At 35.2% G+C, this 14425-nt stretch overlaps 1 protein-coding gene across 1 annotated transcript in view; it reads left to right on the plus strand.

Moving 5' to 3' along the window:
* The window catches only part of LOC150093087 (protein FAM50 homolog), a 62547-nt gene extending 48330 nt beyond the window's left edge, over positions 1-14217 (plus strand). The window contains exon 6 of the mRNA XM_090413346.1: positions 13813-14217. Coding sequence (XP_090269472.1) covers positions 13813-14163 — 351 coding nt within the window. The 3' untranslated portion in view covers positions 14164-14217. The remainder of the gene's footprint in view (positions 1-13812) is intronic.
* Positions 14218-14425: the final 208 nt, after the last annotated feature.

The raw sequence follows: 14425 nt of genomic DNA on the forward strand, positions 1-14425 counted from the left end.
ACTGTTTAAAGGAAAAGTTTCACTATCTATACATGAAGTTAAAAAAAAGAAAAAGAAAGAAAACTGTATCCCTATTGAAAAGGTAGTCATTGATTTCTCAAATTATCCTTTAACCTGTATTGAAAATAATATTAAAAAAATGCTTAAGTTTTGCTATCATTCCTCGTTATGTTCCACAGGTGACTATATACTGGCTAAAAAAAGAAAAAAGGCTGTTGTTTTCAGCAGAGTTCTACAAATGATATTGAATTCAAAGTTGTGGTTCCTCTTTTTTTCTTCTTCTAAAAAGGAACAAAACATCATAATATCAAAGGCAAAATCCATGCAACAGTTGTAATGAATACTACAGACTGTGATTCAAAAATATCTTTTGCTTGTGAATTCTTCCAGGTACAATGATTGTACTTGGGCAACTCATGAAGAAACCATTGAATGGCTTCATAACATGTCAAACTGGTCAGTAGAATTGAAATAAACACTTAAGTCTCTTCGCCCTCTAAACTCCTCTGAGATCATAGTTGATGGAATAAGCTCACTTACTTGTTTATTATCCAGATATCTTCCTTGACTTTTATCAAACTGCATCAGACATTCTAGTTTTTTCGGCCTCTTTTTCAGGAGTCCTTGAATATTTTCATTATCTTGCCATCCTTGTAACTTCAGATATGGTCTGTCTTTACACCACTGTAGATGATTAGTCTTATCAAAGGGCTTTTCTCACCAGATGTCATAAGCACCTTAGCCTAACTTCTTTAAATGGAATTTTCATAAGCAAATTTTTGGCCTTATCATGTAAAGCTCCTTATCATCTCTTCTGCAGATCTCTTCATGAAGAACTTTTATGAAGATACACTGCTTGCAAACTTTGTTTGCTTACACTTAGAAGGTAAAGGAATAAAACAGGAATATAATTTCTTGTCAAGTCTAATATACTTTGAAACCTAATGGTAAAATTTTCTGCAACTATATATATTTTATATATATATATATATATAGAAAATATATGACTTTTGCATTGATTTAACTTTGGTATCTATACAAAAGAGCTGCAAAATTCTTCGTAATTGCTGCCACCCACCCTAACCCATTGATTGGCCAAGCAGTAGACTACAGCGAACATGACTATAACACAAAACTTTCAAAATTGTACTGATCAGGAAAGTTTTAAACTTACTACTAGAAGATCACAGTGGTAGAACCAAAGGCTCCATAACATTCCAATTAGTGCAACACATATTGGTATACTGATGTGAATAAATATCATCTGTACAAACATACTGAACAGGTAAAGGTGTTTATTATTATTCAGAACAGATGCTCTTCAACATATAATCAGCTCTCAAATTCTATCTCTTAAATCTAGTAATAAACATTACAGAAGGTATAACCATCTACAGTGACTCAAAATCTGCACTTGAGGCATTAAAAAATGGAAAAACAAATCTCACACAGGAAATTCATGAACTACTAACTTCCTTAAATTTGAAAAATAAGAATGCACACTGCAATGGATACCAGCCCATGTAAATATTGAAGGCAACGAAAGAGCAGACAGACTAGCCAAAGAAGCAAGATACGTACATCAAAAACTACACCCCCCACTATCACTAACTGATGCTAACCCTGTCGCCAAAATAAGACTGGTAAAACAAACTATCAAGAAGAAGAATCAAATCAGTGAAATTAATGAAAATAGATAAATAACCATAGTCATCACTAGACTAAGGATGGAAAATTTTAAAGGCATGAATATTCAGCCAGACAGTAGTAGGAGCTATGAAACATACAAAAACTGTTCCAGAAGTTGAACTAACACCTGTCCATGTTTATTCTTGTCCAGCAATTGCTGCTGCTCTACAGAAAATTGACAGTAACCCTAGAGTAAAGCTCTACTCCATCAAAGTTCAACAGATTGCCAAAGCAGTTCTACAGATCCATGGTTATATCTAGAAGCTCTTCAGTGGACTGGACAACAACATTATTATTATTATTTGTTTTTATTAATATAAGAAAACCTTACTGCTAATAGCCCAAAGTGACCAAGCTAAATGCTCATTAATGACCTTAATCCAATAGTTTCTTTTGCAGAAACGCAAAGGGATAAAGAACCACAGGTCCAATCAATCAGTCCATTGCAACAGAACTGCTGACAGGTAACTGGTATCTTCCTCGGTCTTGCTTCAGCTAATAAGACCTCAGCAAAAGTAAACCAGTTTGGATAGTAGCCCTTCCATAATGTTTTTGCATTATAAGATACTGAGGTAATTGATATGAATTCAACAGCTTGTATACAAGTAGACTAGTTGCAAAGATACTTCATGTGCAAACTTTGTTTGCTTATGCTTGAGTAAAAGATTAAAACAAGAATATAGTTTTTAAGTATGATATACTTTGTAACCTAGTGGTAAAACTTTTATTGCTATTAATGCATGGTTACTGCCAAAGAATCCAACAATTCATTGTAGGAGACCCAAACTGTCCACACAGTATCTGTTATACTTCTTCTTGGACTTATGACTGACAAAGCATTCACGACTGCTGGAAATCCATTCCACTCATTCACTACACTCCAAGTGAAAAATCTAGTCCTCACATTCTTGCTAAGCACTCACTTACTCAATTTCCAAGAATGATCCCTTGTTTCTTCCTTCTAGCCAGGTGGTGAAATATTTCCTCTGCACCAATCTCTTGTAGTAACTTAAATGTTTTTACCCTCTCTTTTCTGCCTATCAACCAACTTTTGCAACCCACAAACCCCTGAAACTATTGTCATAGGGAGCATTCCACAGATAATCTGCCTCTGTATCCTCTCCATCACTTTCTCATCCCCCAAACCCTGATATTCCATTTAATCCCGCAGCCACATATGCAATTCCTTCCACATCTGTTACAGCAATATCTTCACTTGCAAAGTGCAACTTGATAACTCAACTATTTTACCTGCTTCTGTCATCTTGTTATATCAGCACTCATTAAAGCTGTCCTTCCATATTCATTCTTCCTTTTATTTGCCGTGTAGGGAAAAAAACTCTTTGGGATTTCCACTTGGCCTGCTTGACTAATTTCTTCTCATAATCTGATTTTACTTTCCATACCATGCAAGTCACCTTTCTTGCATAAAGCTTGTACTGATTATGAGCTTGCTGATTGCTTCTTTATATACCTTACACATTTTCTCTTTTTTGCAGCCCTGGCTTAATGGTATTACTCATCCAATTAATTCCTACTAATTTATTCTCCTTACCTTGGATATAGTCTGATATTTATTGCTTTCTTCAAATATGCCCTTGATTATCTGGCATTAAGCCTCCAACATGATTGTTATTATGATGCTTGAGTAGAACAGCAGGTAATGTTGATGGAAAGATTCACATTGTATAGAGCAGAAACATCTCTGTGCTGAATGTTAGTATTTTGGCTGGAAGGAGTATCAGAAAATAATATACTCTGTATGTAGTTCCTAGAATGATTGTTAAGGATGAACTGGTGAAGAACAGACTAGCATTCTTCTTTTAGTCTGTCTACATCTTTTAAAAACAGAGACTGCTTGTTTTTTCAGAGTGAGTTATACCTAATTTTTGGGAGCAATGGTGAAGAGATGAAGCACAAAGATAGCATCCAGTATGGGCAAACTTTCAGTAAATATTCCAACAAAAGCCATCCCCCTCCTCCATGAGATCAAAGTATCAAGAAAAGGCATATTTAAATCTAATATGAAATGAATGTTTTGGACTGGCAGGCAGAAACTTTTTGTAAAAATGTTTTGCTACTTTTGGGTTACAAAGTATATTTTACTTAACAAATTATAAAATTATATTGTTTTTATTTTTGAAGCAGTGCATCCTTCTTCCCTCAAGAGTCATATTATCACTCATGTTGAAAGCTTAATAGAGTAAAACAGCACTAGGAAAGGATTAAAATTGGTGTTAAATTCTTCTAATATTTCATCTCATTCACAGAGACACCTTTAGGGTGTCTCTATGAATGATATGAAATTGCAACACACATACAAAGGCGACATAAAGATAAGTGAAACTTGATGGACAGAATACCAATCCTAACTAGGTAGGGTGCCTTCTGTGTACACTGGAGACCTCATTTGTATTGTAGCATCTCTGAGAATTATTGTTTCCCAAAATTTGCATATTTTGAACTTTCTTTTGAATTTTGAGCAGTGGAGAATGGTGGTTTTTTTTTTCTTATTTATTCTGTGTGTGTGTGTGTGTGTGTGTGTGTGTGTGGTATCTAGTGCATGTCTAGACCTAACTGACCATATTCATGATGACAGATGTATTTGTTATGTTCTTCTGCAGTTGGTGGCTGATCTTCCATTGTGTTTGAAGGCAGTATTCTGCACAGCCTTCAAGCAGACTTTATGGAAAAGGATTAATTCCATTCCCATAAAATAAAAGAAATGGTGGGAAATGGAACAGTGGAAATCAAAGCAAATAACATTGAAAATTGAAACAGAACAAAGGCAATTTCCCATTCCCACCATGATGAAAGAACACAAAGGATAGGCAGGAATCATACAAACATGAAGAATACAAAACAACAACATGAAAAAGTACAAATACAAATAATGATGGGAAACATATAAGAAAGAATTAGAAGGCTATAAAATTCTGAAAATGTTGAATTGATGTTTAAATTTCAAAATGTTAAATTTTAAATTAGCTTAATGTCACTTACCTGAAATATGTGCAGTCTGTACTATTAAAATAAAAAATAGCCTAAAAACTTCAGTCAGTCAGTCCACTTTATAATTGCACTGAGGGAGAGGACACAAGTGATGAACCTGAGTTGATGATTCATTGAGATGATTGAGACAGAGGGTTGATGATTGATATAAAATCTGAAATTCAGGGGACATATTGCAAAGGTGGTGAAGGTAAAGCAGAGGATTGCTGCAATAATGAGAAGGACGCTGAGAAGGAAGCTTGCCTTTATCAGCTAGGGAGGGGAGCTGGGATGATTGGCACAGCTGGACAGTTGGCATAAATTAATACCACTAAACTGATTAGTGTATCTGTTTTCCAGCCAAAAAGGCTGTGGATTCGAATCCCGTCATGGGCATGGATGTTTGTGATTGTCTGTGGAAATGTTAGTGGTAGTTGGTGGAGACAGAGAGTTGTAGAGTAGGTGTGCTCCCTTGATGAGTCTTTGGACTCCCTGGAGGTGTCACGTAATAATAATTAATCTCTTAGAACTATAAATTATGCTAAATATAGCACAATATACTTCTATTCGAAGTGTAGGTAATTCATTTTATCATATTATTCATATATTTTATCATATATGAATAGCATTTTATCATATTATTCATATGATAAAATGCTATTCTAATTTAGAATTTTTGAGCTAAATTTTTTATTTTAATGGTATAGTCTGCACCTGTTTAAGTTCATTATTAAGATTTCAGGTAAGTGACATTATTGTATGGCTAATGTAACATTTCAAAATTTAAACATTAATTCTGCATTTTCATTTTTATAAATTTAATACTCTTTTAGTTCTTTTTATTTGTCTCCCATTATTGTTTGCACGTGTACTTTTTCATTTTGTTGTTTCATGTTTTGTTGTCAGCATATGATTTCCCATCATTTCCTTTATTCTATGTCCCACAAATTTAGTTCTGCCCACACATTCTTAAATGCTTATAATATTCAGTTACTTTTAATATCTTCATTTTTAATATGATTCTGCCATCTGTTTACTTTCCTAATTTTTCTTAGAACTTTCATTATCAGTAGTCTCTAAGCTCAGTCCACTGTTTTATTTCTATACTTTTATATTCATAAATTCAAACTGGTTTGAACACTGTCATGTATACTGCTAATTTGATATTTTCACTAAGTTTGTTTAGATTCCATCATGTACAAAGTCTCCTTTGATGATAGCAATTATTGATTTTAATTATTTAATAATATTAACTTGCACACAGTACCACAAGAACAACATCACGCATACAGACAAACAATATAATTTATTAAATTGCTCATAATATTTCACTAAGTTTCAAACCAGCATGCCCAGAGCATAAAAAAAAATTAAATAAATAAATATTAAAAATATATCACAAGACTCTAGCAGTCAAGTATTTTTGAAAATTTCAAAATTGCTCCCATACTTACTTAAAGAATTCACATCCTGTGATAATGTTGTTGGGTTTAAGATGGTCCAAAATGACATCCTCCAATTTTAGATGGAGATTCCACCATTAATCTCTCAGATGTATAATGTATTGATTGTAGTATTGTATTATTATTATTTTTTCTTCCTTTGTGGAGAAAGAGGAGGGGATGATGTGCCTGACTTACCTTGCCATAATGATTAACAGTATATATATTCTATGTATTCTTCAATGCAGATGTTAATAGATCTTGTAAATCCATAGTAGGCTAAGGTGCAAACCTACAGTACTTTATATACTTCTTGGATAAGTTCAAGGATGGACTGTGAAGAAAAATTGATGGTTGCTAGTTTGATGTTATGCTTAAAACTGGTTTGAAAATTTTACTGTTTTGGCTATTATTTTCAGATGAAGTAGCTTAAATGATAATTTATCATTTTAAATAGCTGAAAATTTACTTGTTCTACATTTACCATTTAGAATGCAGTTAATGTTGGAATGTTTATGCCTATTTTCATAATGATAAATAATAACTAATGTGTTATTATTTAGTAGAGAAACTTCAAGAAGGAAAAAAGTTTCTTTCATACCAAATAAGGGTTGTCAGTTCAAAATTTTCACTTTAAGACAAATAATCAAGAAAACGTGGGAAAATAACATGAATCTGTATTTATTTAATTTTTGTAGATCATGAAAAAGCATACAATAAGGTGCCAAGAAAAAAAAAGCTATTCAGAATGAAACATAATAACAGAACAATACATATAATAAATTTAGTTTAATCCTTTATCCAAGTGTAAGCAAACAAAGTTTGTGCTTGAAGTAGGACTGAGGCAACTCATGGTAAAGGTGGACTAAGCTCTCATCACTTGTCTTAGTATCTCCCATAATGCAAAGCACATCTCCTTGCAGACACATATAATGCTATGCATTAAGGAAAGGGCCACTACCCATACCGGTTTTGACCTTTATTGAGGTCTTGTCAGGGGGAGCCAGACCTAGAGGTGGTGATACTAAGGTGGAAGTAATGGACAAGTCACTTCCACCTTAGTATCACCACCTCTGGGTCTGGCTCCCACTGAGGAGACCTCAGTAAAGGTCGAAACCGGTCTGGGTAGTGGCCCTTCCCTTAATGCATAGCATTATACATGTCTGCAAGGAGATGTGCTTTGCATTATGGGAGATACTAAGACAAGTGATGAGAGCTTGGTCCACCTTTACCACGAGTTGCCTCAGTCCTGAAGATACTTCAGGCGCAAACTTTGTTTGCTTACACTTGGATAAAGGATTAAACTAAATTTATTATAGTCTAACCAAGTGGGAAAAAACTTCCAACAACAGAACAATACATAGTTACATTTAAGTTGTAAGTCAGCTGTTACAATTAGAAGGAGGTATAGACAAATGGTTTGACATAAAATCAGGAGAAAGACAATAGCAAACACTATCTCTACTGTTATTCACTATCTGCAGTGCCGCACCCAGGGAAGGGCCAAGGGGCCCTGGCCTCCCCAAAAGAAAAAGGGAAAAAAAACCCTAGAAAATTTTCCAAAAATATTTTCCTAATTAAAATGAATTTTTTTAAAATTTATGTTGTGTCTTCTATTTCTATACTACTTATGAATTAGCAACCACATAAGGTGGGAATACCCTATAGCTCTCGGGAATCCCGGTCGCTGTGAATGCAAAGCGAACAAAGTAGTGCCTTTGCAGACCAAGCGCTACTTCGTTTGCCGAGCCGATCACGAGTATCATGTACACTATTGGCAATCACTGCAGATGCTCAGTCATAGGTCGTATGCAATGTAGTGTGCATTCTCAAATCATCTCAACTCGCCTCCCCCAAGATTAAATCATGAGTGCTCGGCCCCCTCCAAGATTAAACCCTGAGTGCGCTACTGACTATCAGTATCTATCAGTATGGAATACATCAAATTGGATCGAAATTTTAATGAAGATAGAAATTACACTTGAATAAATTTATATGGAATGAAAGAGAGAGAGAGAAAGAAAAAATTAGCCAAAATACTAATTTTAAAGTATAGAAGACATTATTCAAACTGATTTTAATTTATGGTTCTGAGATTTGGATTAGAAATAAAACATTTGAGCATAGATATGAGAGTTTTGAGAAAAAATACAGAGACAGATGGCATCATATTAAGAATGAAAATAATAGGATGAAACTTGCATTTTTGGCATTCAAGAATGTGTGAGCAGCACTGATCTAAGATAGTATGGCTGTGCTTTCCTCTTCTATTCACTTAAATGGAATGGGAAAGGAAAGACAAAACAAGTTTTATGTCAGGGATGAGACCCAGTGGAAGACCAAGATTTAGTGGAGACTGGTGCAGTTAAAAGTGTGTTAAAAGGCTGAAATATAACATCCTACAGTATTGGAGTCCAGTAGACTAATCAGAATGAAAATTATTAATAACAAAACAAAACATCATATTAGAAAGGAACCTGACATTGTTAGCATTCAAGCATGTGTGAGCAGAGCTGATCTATGGTATGATCACTTAAACAGAACAGGAGAAGAAAGGCTAGCAAAACAAGTATATAATGCCAGAATGGCAGGAAAAACGATCCAGATGAAAATCAAGATCTAGATTGTAGGTAATGTGTTCCATCCATCCATTCACTTCAAGTGTCCTATTTAGGAGTTTTAGGCAATTAATGCACCCAGCTTGCCATTCCTCTCTGTGTCAATGAAGGGCAAGTATTTATGCTTGCAGATTTGTATGTTTATTGGGCTGGTTTGTTTGTTTTGAGGGATGAGAAACCTGAGTTTTTCAAGAAAAAAATCCTCCACCTCTGCATGAGGTGGAGGATTTTTCCTCTACATCCAACTCATACACCATTTCATTGAAGACACCTGATAAAGGTTTCTCATGTCATAGACAGGATTTGAACCTGGAGGCTCCTACAGTGCATTAGAAAACAGAAATAGATCTGACAATATTTTAGTCCAGAACAATATATATATATATATATATATATATATACACACAGGGTGGTTCAGAATTTCATGTACAAACTTTGAGGGGAGGTAGAGAATATCAAAATCAACCATATTCACATAGGAAAGCATGACCGGAAACGCCACTGAAGGGTACTAGCAGGGACACAAAGATACAGATATAATACAAGGCAGTCAGTAGTGTAAAAAACTTTATTAGGCATAACTGAACAGTTCAATAGTAGCTGGATACATAATATGGTAAACGAGGTGCATGTCTGCCATCTCAGCGTTCATAAAATGACGTATGTTCTTCGTACGACGTTGAAAGCTTGAATGAGGAAGCCCCAATTGCTCACCTGGAGCGCTGCTGAACAGCACCACCTATCACTTTCGGATGCCGTTTCGTCATGCTTTCCTATGTGAATATGGTTGATTTTGATGTTCTCTACCTCCCCTCAAAGTTTGTATGTGGAATTTTGAACCACCCTGTATATATATATATATATAAATTACATAATGCCTGTTTTGAACCTATCATATTTTTTTTGAACAGCTTTTCCCTTCACACCTTCACTTAAAGACAGATGTTATATTCCTGTAATTTCTTAATTGCTTGTCTTGAAGTGAAATGGGATGTTGACAACCACTATTTGACGTGAATCAGTGTTTTACTCCGGCTTCTGTTAACAATTTTTCTTATCCTCTTCTCATGTATACTTGTATAAATTTTATTCAGTAGAGTAAGATTTATACTGCTGTAAATATTACTCAGTGGGCAAATTCCTTTATAATTCTCGCATTGTTTGATTCATTTTAATAGATATCTACTATGAGAACTCTACTCTAATCATCCAGAATTCAACCTTCCTTCTGACTAGGCCTTTGGAATTATTCAATGTAACACTGTAAAACTTTTACATCTCCATAATGTGTACTCTTATAATTTTGTCAGCATTTTGTTTATTTACTAACATTTTTATTAGCTTCCAATTATTCCTTCTTGTAGAAATGCTTATACGCTGGTTAAACATGATAACTAAATACTTAAGGAATTGACAGCGTACACTAGAAATATAAATTAAATCAACTTTAATATATATACCTTTCGATATTTCAGCAATGTCACATTGCCATCTTCATGGGAACTTAAGATAAAGACACGTGCATGCAAGTACTACATAACAGCAAATGAGAAATGAAGCGAGGAAGCTACCATTTTCCTAAAGTCCTGATGGTGCCCCCTGGCAAGCTATATTAGGGTTCTTGGCCTTTGGGCTGAAGTTCTTCTGATATATGTTTCCCAAATTTGGGGCAGTCTCATACATCCAAATTTGTTGAGGTTTGGCATGTTCCTAAAAACTGAGGCTGATTCCATGAATAGTCTTTCATATTTGAATTCTACCCCACAAAAACCTACCATATGGCTTTGCTACATTGATGATGTGTTCACTATTTGGCCACATGGCCCAGATACACTCCTCTCCTTCTTAACACACTTAAACAACCAACACCCTAGAATCAAGTTCACCCTGGAAAAAGAGAAAAACAATAGCCTCCCCTTCCTAGACACATTAGTCAATGCCAATCTGATGGAACCTTGGTTTTCTCAGTTTATAGAAAACCCACCCATACAGGCAGATACATTCACCAACAATCCCATCACCCCCCCCCCCACAACAATATGGAGTTATTAAGACACTATTCAACAGGGCAAAAATAATCTGTTCAAATGACCAAGCCCTAACTACTAAACTAAATCACATCCTTAACACTTTCTCAGCCAGTGGTTACCTCCCCCCCCCCCAAAAAAAAATCCAAAAAATACTAAAACCAGTTATCCACAACCCACCTCCCCCCCCCCCCCTTCACAGAAAATATTACTCTAAATCCATCACCATTCTCTACATCCGAGGCACCTCGGAAAAAATCAACAAAATCCTAAAAAAACATGACTTGACCTCTTGTTTCAGACCATATAGAAAATTGGCATCCCTTATCTGCTCCACTAAAGACCAACCACTTCCCCTAGACCTACTTGGTGTATACCAGGTCCCTTGCAGCTGTAAATTGTCCTACTTTGGCCAAACAGACAGGACAGCAAATATCAGAATCTCAGAACATAAGGACTACATCCGATTTCATCCATGCTTTGAATACTCGCCACAGAATAAGGTGGAAGAAAGCCACAGTAATACACCGCAGCAAGTTCAAATATGAAAGACTATTCATGGAATCAGCCTCAGCCCTTAGGAACATGCCAAACCTCAACAAATTTGGATGCATGAGACTGCCCAAATTTGGGAAACATATATCAGAAGAACTTCAGCCCAAAGGCCAAGAACCCCAATATAGCCTGCTAGGGGACACCATCAGGACTTTAGGAAAATGGTACTTCCTCGCTTCGTTTCTCATTTGCTGTTATGTAGTATTTGCGTGCACGTGTCTTTATCTTAAGTTCTCAAGAAGATGGCAACGTGACATTGCTGAAATATTGGAAAGTATATATTAAAGTTGATTTAATTTATATTTCTAGTGTACACTGTCAATTCTTTAAGTATTTAGTTATTAGCTTCCAATTAATATTTTTTTTTTCCCAAATTAATCTTAATTTGTGAGGTTTCCAATATTGTCAACATTTGCATTTGAGTAATCTGTGTCATCACTACTGAGCATCAATCCACATAGATTTTGTTACTCTTCTGGGATTTTTCTCTCTCTCGTCCTTCTGTTAATGCCTGTGCTATTGTTTCCTTACCTATTCATTAGATTAGTTTTACTTTCATATTCATGATTGGTAATGTTTTCAAGATTATTTTGCATATCTTTATTTTTAGTATGATTCCACAATTGATTTCATCTCTTCATTTCTCAAATTTTACTCAGAGCTCTCATATTTATACTCTCTTCATAATAACTATAATTTCGGTGAATTCCAACATGGGTACCGCATTGAGACTTTTGCCTTTAGAAATTGATTTATTATTTAAAAAAAACAGAAAAAAGATTATTTTTTTTCCATTTTGTACTTTGTGGTACAATTCTTTAGAACTGCGATAAATTAATTTTTAGAATGGCAAACAAACAAACAAAAAAAGAAAAGAAAGAAATAAAAAAGAGAGAGAGAAGTGTTTGGAATTAACAAATAGTTTAACAATTAAAATGTGATTAAAACATGCACAGCAGCATTACACTGAGTTAGCTTTGTATTAGGACCCCCCCCTGCAATTTACATATTCGGCATGATAATGAAGCATCCCATGATATCAACATTGGCTGCTATAAATGAGCACACCTATCCTCTGTACATAATCAATAAATGTTTACCAGAAATTGTAAAACGTGATGATGTAAGCCAGTTTGACTACAGGTAGATAGTTGGGGGCCCAGAGGGCAGGTGCTAGTATTTCAGAAACAGCTGCACTTGTTGGTAGCTCCTATACTACTGTATCAAGGGTTTACTAGAACTGGATTAACCATGAACAGACATCCAGCAGAAGAGCTTACATTGGTCAGCCAAGCATGGTTGATCCTAGAGGGGAGCATCAGGTGTCACAACTGGTATCTCAGCAATAACTTACAATAGCCAAAAAATTTAACCACTAGTACAACAGCAGAGCAGTTCAATCCATTTCTACGTACACCATGCACCATACCTTGCTTCGCCTGAGACCAACAAGGGTACCTATGATGACGGCCAGGCATCACAAACAATCCTTCGCATGGGCCAAGAAACATCACCAATGGACCCTCGATAGATAGAAGAAGAAGAAGATTGTCTAGAATCCTGTTTCTTGCTGCACCATGCTGATGACCAGGTTGACATTTGGTGTAAACAGCATGAAGCCCTATCCCCCTGGTTACATGGTTAGGGTTCAACAGGCCGGTGGAGGTGGTGTTATGGTCTGGGGAGTTTTTTCCTGGCATGCATTAGGTCCCTTGGTTATGATCCCATAAATACTGAATGGTGAATACTACAGGGATCTTTTAGCCAACCATCTCCATTCTCATCTGCAGGAGGTCTACCCTGACCACAGTGCCATCTTTCAACAGGATAACACACCTTGTCATTGAGCTTGTACGACTACTAAGTGGTTCAAGGAACATAGTAACAAATTTGCCACATTGCCTTGGCCTCCAAACTCCCCTGACTATCACCCAATTGAGCATGTGTGGAATATGTATGCTAGAACAGAGTGTGAGAACTGCTGATCCTCCTCCATGGAATGAACATGAACTGATGGAGTTGCTGTTGCAGTAGACATGGGTCAAGGTACTCATGGAAGATGTTCGACACTTTGTAGAATCTGTTCCTAGGCATCCACAAACCACGATTGCACAGAGAGGTAGACCAATGCATTATTAGGTAGTGTTCCTAATGCACAGCTAACTCAGTGTATTATGACTAAAGGCATACCTTTAGTCATAATACATAGTATTTTTCAGTACTTTACAAAGAAAAAAAATTATATATGCTGAATTCTTATGTTTCTTCTCTTTGACTAAGCTAATTGAAATAAGTGATTTCTCGTTGAATAAAGCCTGAGTATTTTTATTTTATAATTTATTAAATAAAAAGTCTTACTTTTGATTTATTTATTTATGTTTTTCACATGATATTTATGACTGTAAAAGTTTCAATGATATTTGTAGTTAATATGAATTGGGATGATTTTTTTCTTTAATTTTAATTTAAATTTTTATTTTTTATTAACAGAAATGCTTAGAAATTTTGCGGAAAGAGTTTTATGAACTGCGAGCAGTAACTGCTGATCAACTGATGTATGTTAAAGAGGATCTCATTATACCCCATCACTATACTTTCTATGATTTTATTGTTACCAAGGCAAGAGGAAAAAGTGGTCCACTGTTTAGCTTTGATGTGCATGATGATATAAGATTAGTCAGTGATGCAACAGTCGAGAAAGATGAGTCTCATGCTGGTAAAGTATTATTGCGTAGTTGGTATGAGCGCAACAAGCACATTTTTCCTGCATCTCGCTGGGAACCATATGATCCTACTAAAAATTATGAAAAATATACAATTTCAGATCGCAAGAAATTTTAAGAGAAAACAAAAAAGAATAGGTTTCTAAACAAATAAAGTGCAAAATATGATTTATTTGAAAAGTATTTTACATTTTACTTAAATATAAAGAGCCAATAGGCTTCATTTTGGCGATATAAACATTATTTAAATCAAGGGGATATATGATGAAGCTTCAATAAAGGCTGAAACCGGTCTGGGTAGTGACCTCCCACCATAATGTAATAACACTATACATTTCCTAGGAAATGTGTTTTTACATTATGGAAAATACCAAGAATAG

Source organism: Typopeltis vanoorti, chromosome 24 (genome assembly GCF_054136105.1).
Source record: "Typopeltis vanoorti isolate ZY-2024b chromosome 24, IOZ_Tvanoo_1.0, whole genome shotgun sequence".
Classification (NCBI taxonomy): domain Eukaryota; kingdom Metazoa; phylum Arthropoda; class Arachnida; order Uropygi; family Thelyphonidae; genus Typopeltis; species Typopeltis vanoorti.